Genomic DNA, 16778 nt, shown 5'->3' with positions numbered 1-16778 from the left:
CCAGAACTCAAAGTATAATAAATAAATAAATAAATAAATAAATAAATAAATAAATAAATAAATAATATGTCAAATGTGGATTGTGTCAGTGATGCAGTCACAAATTAAAAAACAAAAAATTGTGTCTGTCTGCCATCTTAGAGCCTTCAAATATAAACTACTGCTAATGTGCTTTAGAGAGAAAAATTTAGTAATGCTGGTACTGGGTCCTCTTTGATAAAGGATATAATACGTGTGCTCAGTAATAACATCCATCCATCTGTTCCTCTTTATGTCTTTTAGGTCACAAAGTATTGCTGATATAGCTATAGAAGCTTCATTCACACCAGAAAAAATCACTTTGGTCAATAAGAATGCTCAGATAATTCTCAAACTCTGCTTCAGTGCAAAGTTCAGACCTACTAAGCAAAATAATCAAGTGGGTGCGTAGATCTGAAATAATCTGTATAGAAATTGATTGGCTTACAGAGTTTTAGTCCTGAATATAACATATTTTGGTTTGTAGGCCAAGAGAAATCAGGGTCTTTAGTTACAGACACTTAAGTTTCCATACACTGGAGATGCCTGAGAATGGTTCATTAGTCATGGAAGGTTAGTTTAGATCTTCCTTCCACATCTCTAGAAGGTTCTGCTGCAAAAAGTTGTAATCTCTATGACATAACCAAGGGCCCTCCTGTTTCCATCCTTTAAGTTTCTCTTACCTCCACTTCTCTTACTTAAAACCTTGAGCATACACAGATTATGCTGAACTGTCACTCAGATGACTATATCATGTTGGTTATGTCATGATCTATATAGGACGGGTTCAGTAAAAGTATCAAGTATTTTTCCTGTTCTTGAGGAATTAATAAAAATGAAATAATGAAAGAGAACATGAAAAGCAATATATAACTTTTGCCCAGTGTTTTAAATGTTCTAAATAGTACAGAGAAATGAATAAAAGTCTAAATTATGTCTCATCAGATGGGGAAGGGTGAGGAAATCATTGTGGGCAAGTGTCAGCAGGAATTGTTGTCTTTTCTCTTGGGTTGGCCAAGTTGTCTTTCAAGGCCTGGCAAAGGTCCTGCCTCCTCTTCGAAGCTTTTTCTAAGCACATTATCTCACCTTCATCTCTCCTGCCCCAGTTATCTCACCATGCTTAATACATAACTTGCAATTTAACACTTGATTCAAAACTACCTTCTTTCATGAACCGCTGCTTCATGGGTCCCCATTCCCCTTCCATCAGAATTTGGCTTTAAACTTCAGAACCTGTAGCTCCTATAGGAATTCAGTTAAGTGACAAATACATTAACTTAAAACTGAAAATACAGAAGCAGTTTATTTGCCATTATTCATACCAAGATACAAATAAGGTCAGAACACAAACAAAATTAGATTCAAATCTCAACGTGCTTTCCATATTTTCCTACTTTTCATATCCATTTGGAAGTTTTCCCTGCTGGTGTTCAAAGATTAACCTAATTTTGAGTGGCATATCTCACTTGACCTGCCTTGTAGCACATCTAACTGAGCACACATGATAGTTAAGTCAAACACCATTGCTGTATAAACATTGTGGCTAGTCTGCCTAATAGATTAACTTGGGAAATATATTAGTTGGCAGAAACAGCAGGCTGGTCAGCTCTTCTGGCCCTGAAGCAAAGCTGTGTCTCACGTTATCTTCCCTTTTTGACTATACTTCAACCCTTATAGCAATGCACACTCAAAAATTCTACTTTCAGAGAATTTCCTTTCCATCCACAGCCTGCCGAGGGTTTCTGGCCTTTCTTACTATTGGGCATCTTTCACTGTAAATCTTTTTTCCTGATGCCTTCAGGTCCACACCGACAAGCCAAGTGAAATGATTGTGAGCTCATTTGTCACTTCATTGCTTGGCAATAATAGTATGTAAGACATGAATCCCATCTTCACAACTGTGGAAAGTGAATTTATAAAGCATATGGTTTCTATCATTTATTGCATCAGGTGCACACTCCAGTTTAAGATTAATAACATGGCCTACAAAGCTATGTATCATTTTTACAAAGCTGCTTGAAAAAAGAAAAGGAAAAGCATTATAACGTGGACTTTGTCCTAACTGCACTCACCTCCCTGCCATTGTTTTTCCTTTACATCATCTTCACAACTTATTTTTAGTTTATTTAATTCTTTAATATTTTAACTATCTTTGTTGGCATTGTTAAGTCACTAGAGCAAGAAAAATTGTGCAACATATATGATAGATTTTTTTCAAGGTAACATGTAGAATTCATATTTTGGGAAGTATATACAACCTTTAAAATGTTGAAAATAATAAAGTAAGATAGAATAATCCCAAATAAGGCAGTAAGGCAGCTGATGCTGTGAATGGCACCAGATGTTCTCTCTCAGTTTTGGACATACGGCCAGTGGACTTTAGTTGAAGGTAATAATTCTGATAGTTTAGACATTGGCTACTGACATCAGTTAATATCACATAATTTTTTTTTCATGGGTTGGTATTAGGAAACAGAGGTTCAAAGAGGGTAAGTAAATTGCCCCAAGTCACAGAGCTCATAAACAGCAGAATTAGGATTCAAACCAAGTCTGCCTGATTGAGACTTTATTGCTGCAGTGTTGCATGCATTTCCCTATGTGAGCATCTAGAATAGGCCAGGCACTGTCCATGTTCCCTTAGAGTATCTCTGTTAATCTTCACAATAACAATTATTTCTTACAACTGGATAGTAGCAGAAAGACCATGAGCTCTTATTTCAAAAATACCCAACTTTTACTTCTGACTAGGTGCGTGAACTTAGGTGAATTATTTTACATCACTTATTCTAGTTCATTATTTGAAAAATAAGATAATAAAACTCACTTTCCAGATTCATTGTAAAACTTGTATGGCATATACAAGAATGTGTCCGATTGCTGGTGCTCAGCAACTGTTCCTTTCCATTCTGTGTCTCCACGTTATGAGTAATGAAGCCCGTGCTTGTGGGAGTGAGCAATTTGCCCAGGTTCATCACAGTAGGTTTCCTGGCGGCAAGTCTAGTTTTCTTTCCACTGCTCACAGCCACATTTCTCTGAATCACATTTCTTTGTATGCACAGTCACCTATGTCACATCAGAGCTAGAATGACAAATGGTATGTGGTGCTAGCTATGGTTCACAAGCCACCAATAAGAAGACTATTTCCATATTTTATTGATGTAAGATACTTTGTCCAAGAAGACACAATAAAGCAGAGATGCTTTTTCCTATAAGTTGATTTGAAATAACATTTCTTTATGATTTTTTATCATAGCCATTGTATATAACATCACACTTGATGCAGATGGATTTTCATCCAGAGTAACCTCCAGGGGGTTATTTAAAGAAAACAATGAAAGGTGCCTGCAGAAGAATATGGTAGTAAATCAAGCACAGAGTTGCCCCGAGCACATCATTTATATACAGGTGAGGCCTCAGGACCATCCCTTTTCATTTTATTTCTTCTTAAAGACAAATGAGTGGTAAAAGTCTAAAATGGAAGCTTATGAGTTAGAAAATGTTTGCCTTTCTAATGAATGCCTTTCTTATGTAATTCCATAAATAAGAAGCATATTTACTTTATGCTAATGCTTATGGTCACAATCTATTATTATATAAGTCAGCAGCATCAGATTTCATTCGGAATTGCAATGGAAGGGCTAAAAATACAATTCTTAAAGAAATCATAGATACAGTGTTTTCTTAAATGTTTAACAGAGAGAACTTTCCATTGGCAATAAATTTTATTTTGATAGTTTCCTATCAGAGAAAAATTTTATTTATTGTTCAGCTACTGAAAAATAAGTCCAGTTGTGGTTTCTACTATTAGATTTCAGTTAACATAGATGCAATATAGTAGATTATGAGATAACAATTATTTGTTCTAATTGTATGCTATAATTACTGTATTTAACATGGATTTTGAAAATTTTCCAAGTAAGAAAAATGCTTTTCAGGAGAAAACTTCCAACCAGAAATTTATTTTATAAATGATGTGAATATTTCCACCTTGGAAACCACATAATGGCATTTGAAAGGATAATTTACTCAGGAAACCACTTTTTTAAAAAGGATATTTAAGTACTTTCTTAGAATATGGTTCTCAGAATTTAAGGAGCAAAGGAACTGCCAGGGAAACTTTTGGAAATGTATATTCTGGGTTCTTACCATCAGAAATCTAGGTTTGAAGGCCCAAGGAATATGCAGGTCTAAGGAGCACCGCAAATATTTCTTATGTAAATGGATGGTACAGAGAGATCTTACTTCAAGAAATGCTAAGTGTAAACACTAGAAAAACATAAAGTTGACGGTTAGATGAATTAAAATCAGTTGAGTTGTTTAGTTAATTTTTCAGTTTGAAGGTTTCTTGTTTGTGAAGACATGGACTTCTTTGTTGTTAAGGTGACAATTTTATAGATTCTTTAAAGGAAAAAATCTTGTTTCCCTTCTCTCCCATCCTGTGCTAAGTGGTAGATCAGATTATACTGATAATCCCTAGTGAGGAAATGGAGACAGCCAAGCTGTTTTTCTTTAAAGTAAAAAAAAAAAAAAAAAAAAAAAAAAAGTACATCCTACTTGCTAAGCCCATAGCCAGCCAAGGAAACATCTCCTCATAGTCCAGAGCTGTCATGGTAGACAGGCCTCCAGGAGGAGAAAGTCTTTCTGGGAGGACTTCTGGGAGGCCCCCAAGAGTTAAGAGTAAGTCCTGCCTGTGAATGGACTAAAGAATACCAAGATACCGCTTCTGAGGAAAAGGCAAATTCAAATGTTAGGGTTTCACTTGTATAGACATAGTGCTTTCTTGACAAGAACTGATGAGCTTCATTAACTAAGAATCCCTGCTTCAAATTCTTACTAGACCCAAGTCTCCTTTGGTTTCTTAGTAGAAGAGAGGCTAAAAGCAGAATTAGGTTGGAAGAGAAGAAGTGAGAGTCTTGATTATTCAAAACAAAGACATTCTACATAATTGAGAGCTGACTGTGCTCTTAATTGTAAACACATTTGTAATCGTTTTCTTGTTTTAATGCTGCTATGCCCTAATAAACTGACTCTGTCTCTCCCTGTATGTTTGTGTGTGTGTATGTTTAGGAGCCCTCTGATGTTGTCAACTCTTTGGATTTGCGTGTGGACATCAGTCTGGAAAACCCTGGCACTAGCCCTGCCCTTGAAGCCTATTCTGAGACTACCAAGGTCTTCAGTGTAAGTGCAGCTTACACTTCCTGGATTTAGACTGGCAAACAAAGTTTCACAGTCACTACAATAGTGTCTGAAGGATACTTAGGATGCAGCCTGTAAATTCTTAATTTTCTAATTGAAATACAATTATATTTGCATAAAGTTCACTAACACTTAAGTTCCATGACAGCAGGGATTTTTGTTTTTCTTGTTCACTGCTGTATTTCCAGTCCCTAGACCTGGGCCTGGCCCATTGTATATGTTCAACACATATTTGTTGAAGAAATAAATAAAAATAAAGTAAATGCCTTGTGCTCACCACTCAAAAAATATTACCAATACATATGAAGCTCTGTGTATAGCTGTCCCCGCCATAGACACTTTCATCTAGCTCCCCCTGCACAAATGATTATCTTGAATTTTGTGTTTATTAATGCTTTTCTTTATTATTTTGTTAAACATTTATATATTCCTAGAACATTGTTTGGTTTTATACTTTATGTAAATAGAATAATTCTGTATGTATTCTTCTATAATTTGCTTTTTCAACCCAAGAGCAAATGTATGGATCTTTTTTTTCCTTTTTTGTAGATTCCTTTCCACAAAGACTGTGGTGAGGATGGACTTTGCATTGCCGATCTAGTTCTAGACGTCCGACAAATACCAGCTGCTCAGTAAGTTTTACTTTAAAGCTCATTGTAAAATGTAGAAATAAAAGACACACTAGATTACTTTATTCAAATGAATGTTTATAGAGTTTTTCTATAAAAGAAACATTCATAACTAATAAAGACCTTTAAAAACTAAATTTCAATGTCTACCATACACATAAGAGTAAATTAATAAGAAATATAAAATTATCTGTATTTAAATGGTTCCATTCCCTCTAATATAATAGCAACAAAGAACAAAATCCAAATGCATTTACTTATTTGTTGTCAGTATCATTTTAATGCAAAGATACTTTATTACAAAGCAATTTTCTCAGTATTCTAAGTAAGTCTAAAGAGTTTAGTTTTTTAATGAGTGAAATTTTAAAATACTGGCCTTTTTATTTAACAGTAATGGCTTCCTCCCTCATTTTTGCTTTTAACAGAGAACAGCCCTTTACTGTCAGCAACCAAAACAAAAGGTTAACATTTTCAGTAACACTGAAAAACAAAAGGGAAAGTGCATACAACACTGGAATTGTTGTTGATTTTTCAGAAAACTTGTTTTTTGCATCATTCTCCCTGCCGGTATGTGATTAGACCCTGCGCTTACTTCCACTATGCTTCCTACTTATCGATCGCTGTCTTCTCTATGTCCTCTGAGTTGTTTAAAGAAGCACCTTAACCCTCAGCATGATCAGTCTGAACTTTGTGGCTTCCGACTAGTTAAATCGCATGAGAACATAGTCTGGCTCTATATCTAGGTTCTGCTTGACAACTCGGGTCAGTTTTTCCCTTATCCTGAGACTTGGCAGCAGTAGCCAGACACCCCCATAACTCTTCTTGAGCCATCAGTGTGATGAGGCTGCTGCATTCTGCACAGATGCGGTGCACTTGCTCTGAGATATTTGAGTCCCAAAGCTCAGCCTGAGCTTTGCAACTACGGTTGCTGCTGCCGCCAAGATGATGCACACCAGCAAAGCCAGCTAATCACATTGACTTGATCGTTATACCAGGAACACACTTGACCGTGAGTGCTCCCTGGTCCCTCCTCTACCACCAAGTGATGAAGAAAAAAGGGAGAGAAGGAAAAGCTGAGATTTTCCAAATGAACTACTTGATTAAAGGATTAAACAATGATTTCATTTAATTTAAAGTTAATGTGATCTTAATAGGCTTAGAGTTCTAAACCTAACCTGACCTTGCTGTTTAAACATCCTGTGCCAAGTGGCAACTACTTCTTTTAAAGGGGGGGAAAAAAAACCTGAAGAAAAACTAAGAAAAAAAAAAAAACCTTCAAATTATTTAAAATACAAACACCAATATATGATTTTATTTTCTTCTCTTGAAAATGCTTCTAATAAATTGAGAAAAACATATTCCTAAAGTCAGCATTTTAAAATACTGAATTAAAGCTATTTGTGCATCTGAAATCTAAAAACTATTTTACTATTTTTTTCTGGGGAAAAAAATACAGTATTTAATCTTTTCTTTGGTTTGTTGGATGTCCTAGGTATCTTTAGGGCTAGCAGTAAAAATAGTATATTAGCCACCTGGGCAGTACAAAATTTCAAGTCTTGAGGGATAATAAATTATTTCAGTATGAGCCAACCTTACTGCTAAAATGTCACTGTACCTCTTTCACCAGGTGTGTGCATACACAGCCAAATGTTATATGCCAATTGATCATTGTTGTTTCCTTGGTCTTGTTCAGGTTGATGGGACAGAAGTAACATGCCAGGTGGCTGCATCTCAGAAGTCTGTTGCCTGTGATGTAGGCTACCCTGCTTTAAAGAGAGAACAACAGGTACAACTTGCATTTCATCCTCCGGTCCATACAAGCCCTCCTCAGCACATATGCTGATTTACCAACATAACATCCTGCTATCATCATTTGATAGGCATCACAAAATAACTGGCTACATACTTAGGGGAAGTTTTCAATATCTGAATGTTTTCTTTAAATTATTAATAAAAATGGGATTTTCTCCAGGCAATTCATTCCAAAAGGTACACACAATATGGAAGGTTCCTTTTGTGTAAATATGTCGAGCAACATTGGTCAAAGCACTATACACAGAGTCACGGAGATCATTTATTAACCCCTGTTAACAAGTTTCACATCAGCTCATAGCTTCTAAATTCAGACAGGTATATGCACCTGGATAACTTACATGTGTCACTTGGAAGTCAAGCTTCTCTAATTCTAATGTGAAGCATAGTAAAACAAGGTGGACAAATAAAGATATTCTACAAATTGGAAAACTTAAGGTATATAAAATTCAGAATCAAATTTGAGTGAGTTTATTTTTAGGGGAAGCATTTTTTTTTTTTTTTTTTTTTTTTTCACATTGACCACTGAGTATGAAGCATCATAGACTGAGAAATTTTAATTTTGTCTTTAGGTGAACTTTACTATTAACTTCGACTTCAATCTTCAAAACCTTCAAAATCAGGCATCTCTCAGTTTCCAAGCCTTAAGGTAAAACATAATGAAGTCATCAATGGAATGATGGATAGCTTTATATTTCTCTTTAAGTAATTTCCTAATGTTTCTTTCTATAGTGAAAGCCAAGAAGAAAACAAGGCTGATAATTTGGTCAACCTCAAAATTCCTCTCCTGTACGATGCTGAAATTCACTTAACAAGGTAGGTGAAGCAGTGGGTAACCTGTTATCACTAACACCAACTCTAGATCGGAAGATTTTTGGCTCATGGCTAAAAAAGTCCTCTGTATGCTCATTCTTAACTGAAGAATTTGAATTAAAATTCTTGTCAACTAAAACAGAAGTCCACAGACATATCGGTCCCTAGGAAAACCTTGAGTGACTCATTAGGTTTATTAAACTAATGAGAACAGCCCAGAAAGGCAGAGAAAGATCCCTGTAGCCACACATCACAGGCACACTTCACATTGCAGGCCCTCTGAGTAGCTGCAAACATTCTCAAAAGGTTGAAACAGAACTCTCAAAGGTCCTGAGAGTTGTCTGCACTTTCTTCTCACTGCCTGCTTCCCATTGTATATGAGATCTCAAGCGGTATCCCCATTCCTGGACATTGAGGCCCCAAGCACAATGTTTTACACCCAGTAGTTCCACAATAAATATTGAATCCAGTCACGGTTTGAATATTCAGATATTGAAACTAGATCAAGTCTAGTTTCTGAATGAAAAATTCCTAACATATCAGATTAGGGTTTTCTTCCAGCCAGGAGGAGAAGAGGTTTTTCCCAAAGGAGGTCATCCATAAAGAAATGCTTTGTTCCCTGTTTTTACCTGCCCAAAGCAAGCAAACCTGAGAGCAGTGGTGTCAATGTTACTGGTTGATACCAGCTGTCTTTAATTGTTCAGGGGGACGGGTGTCTTGGGAAGTGGGTAACATCCACATTTCACAGGTTCTAATAGATTGATATCACTTTAACTCAGAAATAAGGTGAGTTCATAGCAGACAAACTGAGGCACAGTTGTGCAGGTGCACTGGGCCCAGGTGATGCCCTCCTACAGGCCTGGGAGCCAGAGTTCTCTACCTGGTGAAGCACTAGGACAGCTTCCCAGCACAGATCAATGACCCCTGAATAGCACAGTGCAGCACTTTCCCAAGAAATCCAGTGACAGCAGGTTTGTCTAATTTCTACCACAATCACCCCAGCCCCTAAGAGTATGGAATCTGTAGATCATTCAATAGCTCTCTGAGCAAAAACAAAAAGGAAAATATGTCATCATGTCTAGAGCTTGAGCCAAAGAGCAAAGATGAAAAGAATGCTTCTGTATCAAGTGAGTTGCAGACAGCACAAGCAGAAGCAAAATACAGTCCAAATAATACATCTCTGAAAAAGTCATCAGTAACTGCAGACTTCAAAGGATCCCCACTTGCTAAAATAAGACATTGAAAACAAATGCAACCAACCCAAATTGATGTTACCGCATTACCTGAATTTTTTCCTTCTTATATTGATCCTTTCTTCTAAATATTTTTTGTCAATACAGTCTTTTTATTATTCTACTGTCCTACAATGGCCAATATTTTCCCAGATATTTAAGAATGAAATAAATATAAGATTGAAATGATACTTTACTTTTACCAATTATCATATTAGGCATGTATTTTTGTAATGGCAACTTGAATTCAAATGTATTCTAATGTTCTTTAAAATATATCCTCAAAAACATTAACGTAGAGAATTATAAAGGACAAAAGATAAAATGGCTTCTAGTCCTACTACCTAGAAAACCCAAACATTAGAGAAAGATACACAGTGAGAGGTCATCCCTCCCCACCTTTCCTAGTACCACTCCCCATAGGGGACTAACAAGACTTTTCAGAATATCTTCCAGATACAGGGTTGCTTATCTACCAGGATATATGCATATAACACACACACACACACACACACACACACACACACACACACACACACGCACATTTTATTACCCAAAAGGAATACTAAAACACTCTTCTATACCTTGCATTTTACATGATCTTAGAAAAGTTTTCATATGAGGACATACGGACCCAACTTACTCTAGTTCTGACTGGATCATAATTTATATAACCAATTCAATATTAACAAGATATTTGGTTGCTTTGCATTTTTATTTTGTTTGGTTTAACCATCACAAGCAATGCTGCAAAAAAATTTAACAAACATCTTTACAAACTTTTGAAAAAAAATCCTACCCAGTAACGTAGTGTATTTCTTAGCAACAACTTTGATACTGTATAGCTGTACAGTTATACTGTAAAAAAAAGATGGGTAGAAATAGCGATAATAGTATTATTTCTGATGCAGGATCCCCCTGAGTATAGGTAACTACTATTATAAATTTATTGATCAACACTTAAGTAGCCTAAGGAACACTTAAGTAACAAATGGAAAAGTGTCAGATCTCTTTAAAATGCAAGGACAGACCATATTAATTTAGAAATTGGCCCCATTTAGGATCTCACACAAAGATCTTCTGGAAGGCATAGGAAATAATTCATGCACACACATCCAAGCTTTCTGTTTCAAATCCTAGTCAGTTTTCCAATTTTCCATGTCAGGCTGACAAATCATTGTTTCCTCTCATATATAACCTTGACAAATACATCCACTCAAGTCTCCCTATGACATATTTTCCTTTTATGGATTTGGAAAAAATTCCTTAAGGCATAAAAGAGGGAAAGACAAGGTTTTAGTACAGAAACCCAAAAAAATTCTACTTCAGAAAATGCCCACCCCAAGTTTTTAAGAAATAGAATTAACATTCTATAATTAACATAAATTGTCCAGTGGGAATAAATGGAAAGGATATGCACAGTGTTCTCAGACCCCTACCCTCACCACTCATACCTTAATCCCCAACCCAAAGAAGCTACCCTAGTTGGAATCCCACCTCAGAGCCCCAGAAATGAGTGAGGAGAGGGGAGGTCCCCAGTTTCATTCTAGTCTGAGTGGTCCTATGAGGGTTTCTCTGATCTCATCATCACTTTGCTTGCAGAACTTTGTTGGCAATCTTAAGCAAAGAAGTTAAGATCAATCCAGTGTCTTTAGGTCCAGAATACTAAAACCTCTGGGTCAGCCATCTTAAAGGTGGTCTCTACACTAATGGTGGAAACAGATTTGACCAACCCCATTCAGACTAAACTGTTTGAATTGGTTTGCAACTAAAGAAGGATAGGAAGAATGAATAATACAGGCATCCAGTAATGAACACTGAAGGTGCTCAATACCCTGTTAATACATTTTAGCCACAGCAAGGTGAAAACCCCTGGCTTATAAATCCATTTATTCAACCAACAAGTACTGACTGTCTACTATGCTAACATGCTAGTCAATGTAACAGTAATCTTGGGAAGACTTCTACTGTCAATTCTAAAGTAATACTTTTGTACTTATTTAGAAACTTGACAATTGGTAGACATATAATGCACAAACTCTTAGCAGAAAGTCCACAAAGAAATATGTTTTGAAAGGAATTTATGTTAGTCTTAGAAACATACATTGGACCATAAGCCCATAACAAGCATTTCTTTTGATTTGGTGCCTTTGTAACTAAAAGTAAAATTTATTTTAACCTAAGCTATAAGATACTTAAATAAAAGAAATATTAACCTTCAAGAACAAAAGCAAACTAAAATATTTGGCTTTACAAACATCATCCAACAGATCTACCAACATAAATTTTTATGAAATCTCTTCGGATGGGAATGTTCCTTCAATCGTGCACAGTTTTGAAGATATTGGTCCAAAATTCATCTTCTCCCTGAAGGTTGGTAAGCCTGTCATAAGGATGGCAAATCCAGGAGAAAGCGAGAAGAAAAAAAAAAAAAAATGAGTCTGGAAATAAAAGGAAAAAATAAAAAGAAATTGAAATACATCTGTGGTTCTCAAACTTGGGTGTGCATTAAAATCACCTGGAGGAATTGTGAAACCACAGATGCTGGGTTTTATCTCCAGGGTTTCAGATTCAGTAGGTCTGGGGTGGGCCTATACATTTGCATATCTAACAGGCTCCCAGGTGATGCTTATGCTGCTGGTCCAGGTGCCATACTTTGATAACCAATAGGCTAGATCATAGATAAGTAAACAACTGGGCTTTGTGCATAGTTATGTGTCTTGGGTAAGAGATAATTGATATATTTTGAAGGCAAATGTTCAATATTAACCAACAGAGTATTACTATAAAGGTATTGCTGTGGGTAAAAGTCTTTGGAATATAATTATTATGTCAATTTATCCTTAGAGACCACTTCTGTTTGAGTTTTCCTTTTGTATACAAATCTGTACAGTAATACTAGGTAGTATCTAAAAATATTTTTGAACCAAATACTATTTACTATTAGTAAGCAATTATTAATCTAAAGATTACTACCAGATATATGAAGATAAATTAATTTGTGAAAGAATAACTAATTTATAATGTAATAAAATTAAATAACTTTGGAAAGTAAAAAGAATTTATCCACTATCCTAAGTCTATACCATTTTTTTTGTTCATTTCTCACTAGTTTGTTACATGGTTGCAACCCTGCAATTTTGTGATAAAAAAATCTTTAGAAGAATCTTTATGATCTGGATACTATAATAGAATTTATAAAATGTGGATGGTATTTGGCAACTACATTCTTTAATGGGGCATCTATTGGAGTAGTAGTAATAACATTCATAGAGTGTGTAATAAGTACCAGCTGTTGTATCAAGTGCTTTACATACGTTATCCCATTTAGTTCCCAGATCAGTTTTGAGCTTGGTATTATTTCCAGGGATGTTATTTAAAATATTTAAATAACCTTTAGGGTATGAGCCCTGGCCACTTAGAACAGAAACCCCCACCAGTGAGAACAGATACTGTACAAGTGCCCTGTGCCAGCACATTCCTACTGAATTTCTGATCATCTTTATTTTACAAATAAGAAAAGCACAGAGAGGTCAAGTTCCTTGCCCAAGCCACACTGCTAATCAACAGCAGACTGGGACAGCACACCCTGGCAGCCCAACTCCACAGATGGCATTTTTAACCATTTATACCACATGTTTTGTAAGTCACAAATTACTTACCCATTAACATTGTAGATGTTGAGTTTTTTTCCATTGAGCCATTTATGCCTACTGTTCCATTATTGGAACACGAAGCATGTGGGAGTTACTTATATCCTACTGCTCAAGATCATCGCCAAGGTATGACTGAAATTTCAAAAAACATGCAACCTCGGGCATAAATGCGTTTTAAGAGGTGAGACGCAGAGACTTGAAGTGTGACTATAAAGTGATGGCTCACTTTCATTTGGACTCAATCTTACCACCTCGTAGTTGCCCTTCATCAACACAGGGGTTACTGGTGAATTTCCTTGCATTACGTACATCCTGTTGCAGTACTGGCACGTTTTATTCTCTACGTAGGTAACAACAGGAAGTGTTCCAGTAAGCATGGCAACTGTAATCATCCACATCCCTCAATATACCAAAGAAAAGAACCCACTGATGTACCTAACTGGGGTGCAAACAGACAAGGTAAAGATTACAAAACTGCCTAAAAAATATGCACTTTCAAGATGGAAATAACCCATGAGATTAGGGTGATCATGTCTGACATTTTACGGATGGGAAACAGGCGGTAACTCCTATGCAGCCCAGGTGCCAACTGACTAGCAGTTAATTTCATATCAGAAGAAGAATATTGTTACAAGAAAACAAATGTTTGAGTCTAGGGAATTGCAGGTGGCAGAAATTATTCCAAAAACCCCATTTTGGCCAGGTGAAGATCTGACTTTGACAGGCCCTGTGCAGGCTGGGAAGTGAGAGGCTGAACCTGTATGGGAAGCATAGCAGGTCTTCACAGCTGCAGTGAGGAGCTGGTCTTCAAGCAGCCAGCTTGGACTTTCTCCTGGTAATACTCAACCCTGGCTGTTCATTTTAATCCCTCTGTTTGCTCTTTTAAATAAGAGTGTCCAGACCTAATCCAGGTAATTAAATCAGAATCTCTAGGGATAATTCTTACACTAGGGTTTTTCTTTAACCACCCCCACTCCATCCACCCCGTGGTTCTAGCACGCATCCTGGGCTGACAAGCACAGCTCTAGCCAAACCCCTTGACATTGGCTCATCTTCAGTCCAACAGTTGTATTATTCAATAGTTGTGTTATTCCTGTAGTGTGCATAGGGGGCTACAGGAAAATCAAAATCCTAAAATGTTCCAGAGAAAATTACCCTGAATTATTCACAGTGTTTAGCTATTACAGATTTGCCTCATCATATGTGGGCTATAAGAACCTAGCCCACCTCATCAGTTCACATCAGGAGCATTTAAATACTTCATGTTCACCTGGTGATTATATGAAGTGTGGCCAGGTCAGCGCCATTGAAAGAATCCTAACAGCCCTTCCCAGGCCCCTACAAGTGACAGGAGGATTTCCTAACATGTTGAAAGGAACATTATAAACTGTTTTGTTTCTGAAGTCTGATCAGGTGTTCTTCTTTTATAGGCTGGTGACATCAGTTGTAATGCAGATATCAATCCACTGAAAATAGGACAAACATCTTCTGTATCTTTCAAAAGTGAAAATTTCAGGCACACCAAAGAATTGGTGAGGACAAGTTAACATGTGAAAGCTCCCCTCACTCATTTATTTCACCTGTGATCAGGACGCTGCTTTTCTCCTACCAACTGATATCATAGAGCTTACTTATTTTGACTGTGATGCTTATATGAGTCAAGATTTAGAAAATATTAGGTTGTGCAAAAGTAAATACGGTTTTGAAATCCACAATTACTTTTGCACCAACCTAATACGTGTTCAAATCTAGGTTACTGGAATTATCTTATGCCACTTCTTATAAAATACAAGTTCCAGATTTCATGACATCAGAAAAACTCACGTGAAGCTATTGTGTTTATGCATTGTGCACTTTGGAAATAAGGCAAAGAGCTGTGAAGGAACTGGGTGTGTGCTACAGAGAAGCCCCTTAAATCCCCCTTCCACATAATACTGATGTTTTTCATTTAGCTGTGAAGTATGCTGCTGCACTTCTTTGTTTTCCAATATTTTGTTATTTCCTGCTGTCAAGCTATGCCTGCTTCTTTGGGAAAGAGACGAGTCTAGCATCTGGCATGGTGCTTGGCACATATTAAATATTGAAATAAGTAAACCTTTAGTAAGCAATAACTCCTAAACAAACCACAGCTCTCCCCTATGAACAGTATTGGAATTCTCCTGGTTTTCTCTGATTGCGATTGTTTTATTTTGTGAAGGATGGGGAAAACAGGAAACCAGAATAATAAAATTATGTTTCTTTTAATGTGTATTAATCTACAAATAGGTAAATGCATGCTGTAACGGAAGTGGGCCATGCTACCTTTTGGCCTGGAACATAGTCAATATGTCATAGATTTTCAATTAATCACTTCATTTTTTAATGCAGTTTTAAGTTCATGGAAGAATTGAGTGGAAAGTACAGAAGTTTCCCATATACCCCCTGTGCCACACAGCCTCCCCCACTATCAAAATCCTGCACCAGAGTGGTATACTTGTTACAATCGATGAAACTACATTAATGTATCATTATCAACCAAAATCCATAGTTTACATTAGGGTTCACTCTTGGTGGTGTTAAAATCCATGCTGTGGAATTTGACAAATGTAAAATGACATGTATCCACCACTATAGTATCATACAGTGTATATTCACTGCCCTCCACATCATCGGTGCTCTGCTTATTCATTCCACCCGCCCCACTAGCCCTTGGAACCACTGATCCTCTTTCTGTCAACTTTTCTTAAAATCTAGGGAGTCTGTCATTAGGTTTAATGACAAAATTGTAGTACATTTTGTGTATGTTTAATAATTTATTTAACTAGTACATTGTTGATAAACAAGTTACAGTTTGGGGGGGTTGGGTTTTTAGGTCTTTTTACTCTTAGAAATAGTAGTGCAATAAACAGGCTTGGGGTACTTTGTTCCACACATTGCTGATTATCTCCTGAGGCTGTCTATACAGACAGAAAATGGATGGGGCAAAGGGTGTGCACTTTGTACATTTTGAGATATAGTCCCAAAATCCCTTGAAGGAGGCCAGGAGGGTTAGACCTACTAATAGCTCATGAGATTGTTTCCCTAGATGCATCCCAGCACTGGGTTTTATCTATCTTTAAAATTTTAGCATTTATTTTTAACTCCTACTAACTTTCTCTCTCTTTTACCTTTGACTCCATACTATAAGAACTGCAGAACTGCTTCCTGTAGTAATGTTACCTGCTGGTTGAAAGACCTTCACATGAAAGGAGAATACTTTGTTAATGTGACTACAAGAATTTGGAACGGGACTTTTGCATCAGTAAGTATCAGTTTTATTTGTTAGATTTATCAACAGCAAGGAAATGTAAGGCTGCACTGACAAGTTCTTCCCCTTTGACAAAATAAGTATTCTAGCTAATGTCTGCAGTGGCCAAATCACCCAGAGCATTTCACCCTGGAAG

General features: G+C 36.6%; 1 protein-coding gene across 2 annotated transcripts in view; it reads left to right on the top strand.

Annotated features, from left to right (window-relative positions):
• Window positions 1-16778, top strand: part of ITGA2 (integrin subunit alpha 2) — a 106611-nt gene that overhangs the window by 78562 nt on the left and 11271 nt on the right. For both annotated transcript variants that reach the window (XM_023210557.3, XM_023210558.3), the window contains 12 exons: window positions 283-422; window positions 3272-3423; window positions 5086-5196; window positions 5764-5846; window positions 6269-6410; window positions 7537-7629; window positions 8228-8304; window positions 8388-8471; window positions 11971-12073; window positions 13705-13815; window positions 14787-14888; window positions 16523-16636. In XM_023210557.3, coding sequence (XP_023066325.2) covers window positions 283-422; window positions 3272-3423; window positions 5086-5196; window positions 5764-5846; window positions 6269-6410; window positions 7537-7629; window positions 8228-8304; window positions 8388-8471; window positions 11971-12073; window positions 13705-13815; window positions 14787-14888; window positions 16523-16636 — 1312 coding nt within the window. The remainder of the gene's footprint in view (window positions 1-282; window positions 423-3271; window positions 3424-5085; window positions 5197-5763; window positions 5847-6268; window positions 6411-7536; window positions 7630-8227; window positions 8305-8387; window positions 8472-11970; window positions 12074-13704; window positions 13816-14786; window positions 14889-16522; window positions 16637-16778) is intronic.

This window comes from Piliocolobus tephrosceles, chromosome 4 (genome assembly GCF_002776525.5).
Source record: "Piliocolobus tephrosceles isolate RC106 chromosome 4, ASM277652v3, whole genome shotgun sequence".
Lineage (NCBI taxonomy): Eukaryota > Metazoa > Chordata > Mammalia > Primates > Cercopithecidae > Piliocolobus > Piliocolobus tephrosceles.
The sequence above is the reverse complement of the archived record's forward strand: the minus strand, read 5'-3'. Positions and strand labels throughout refer to the sequence as shown.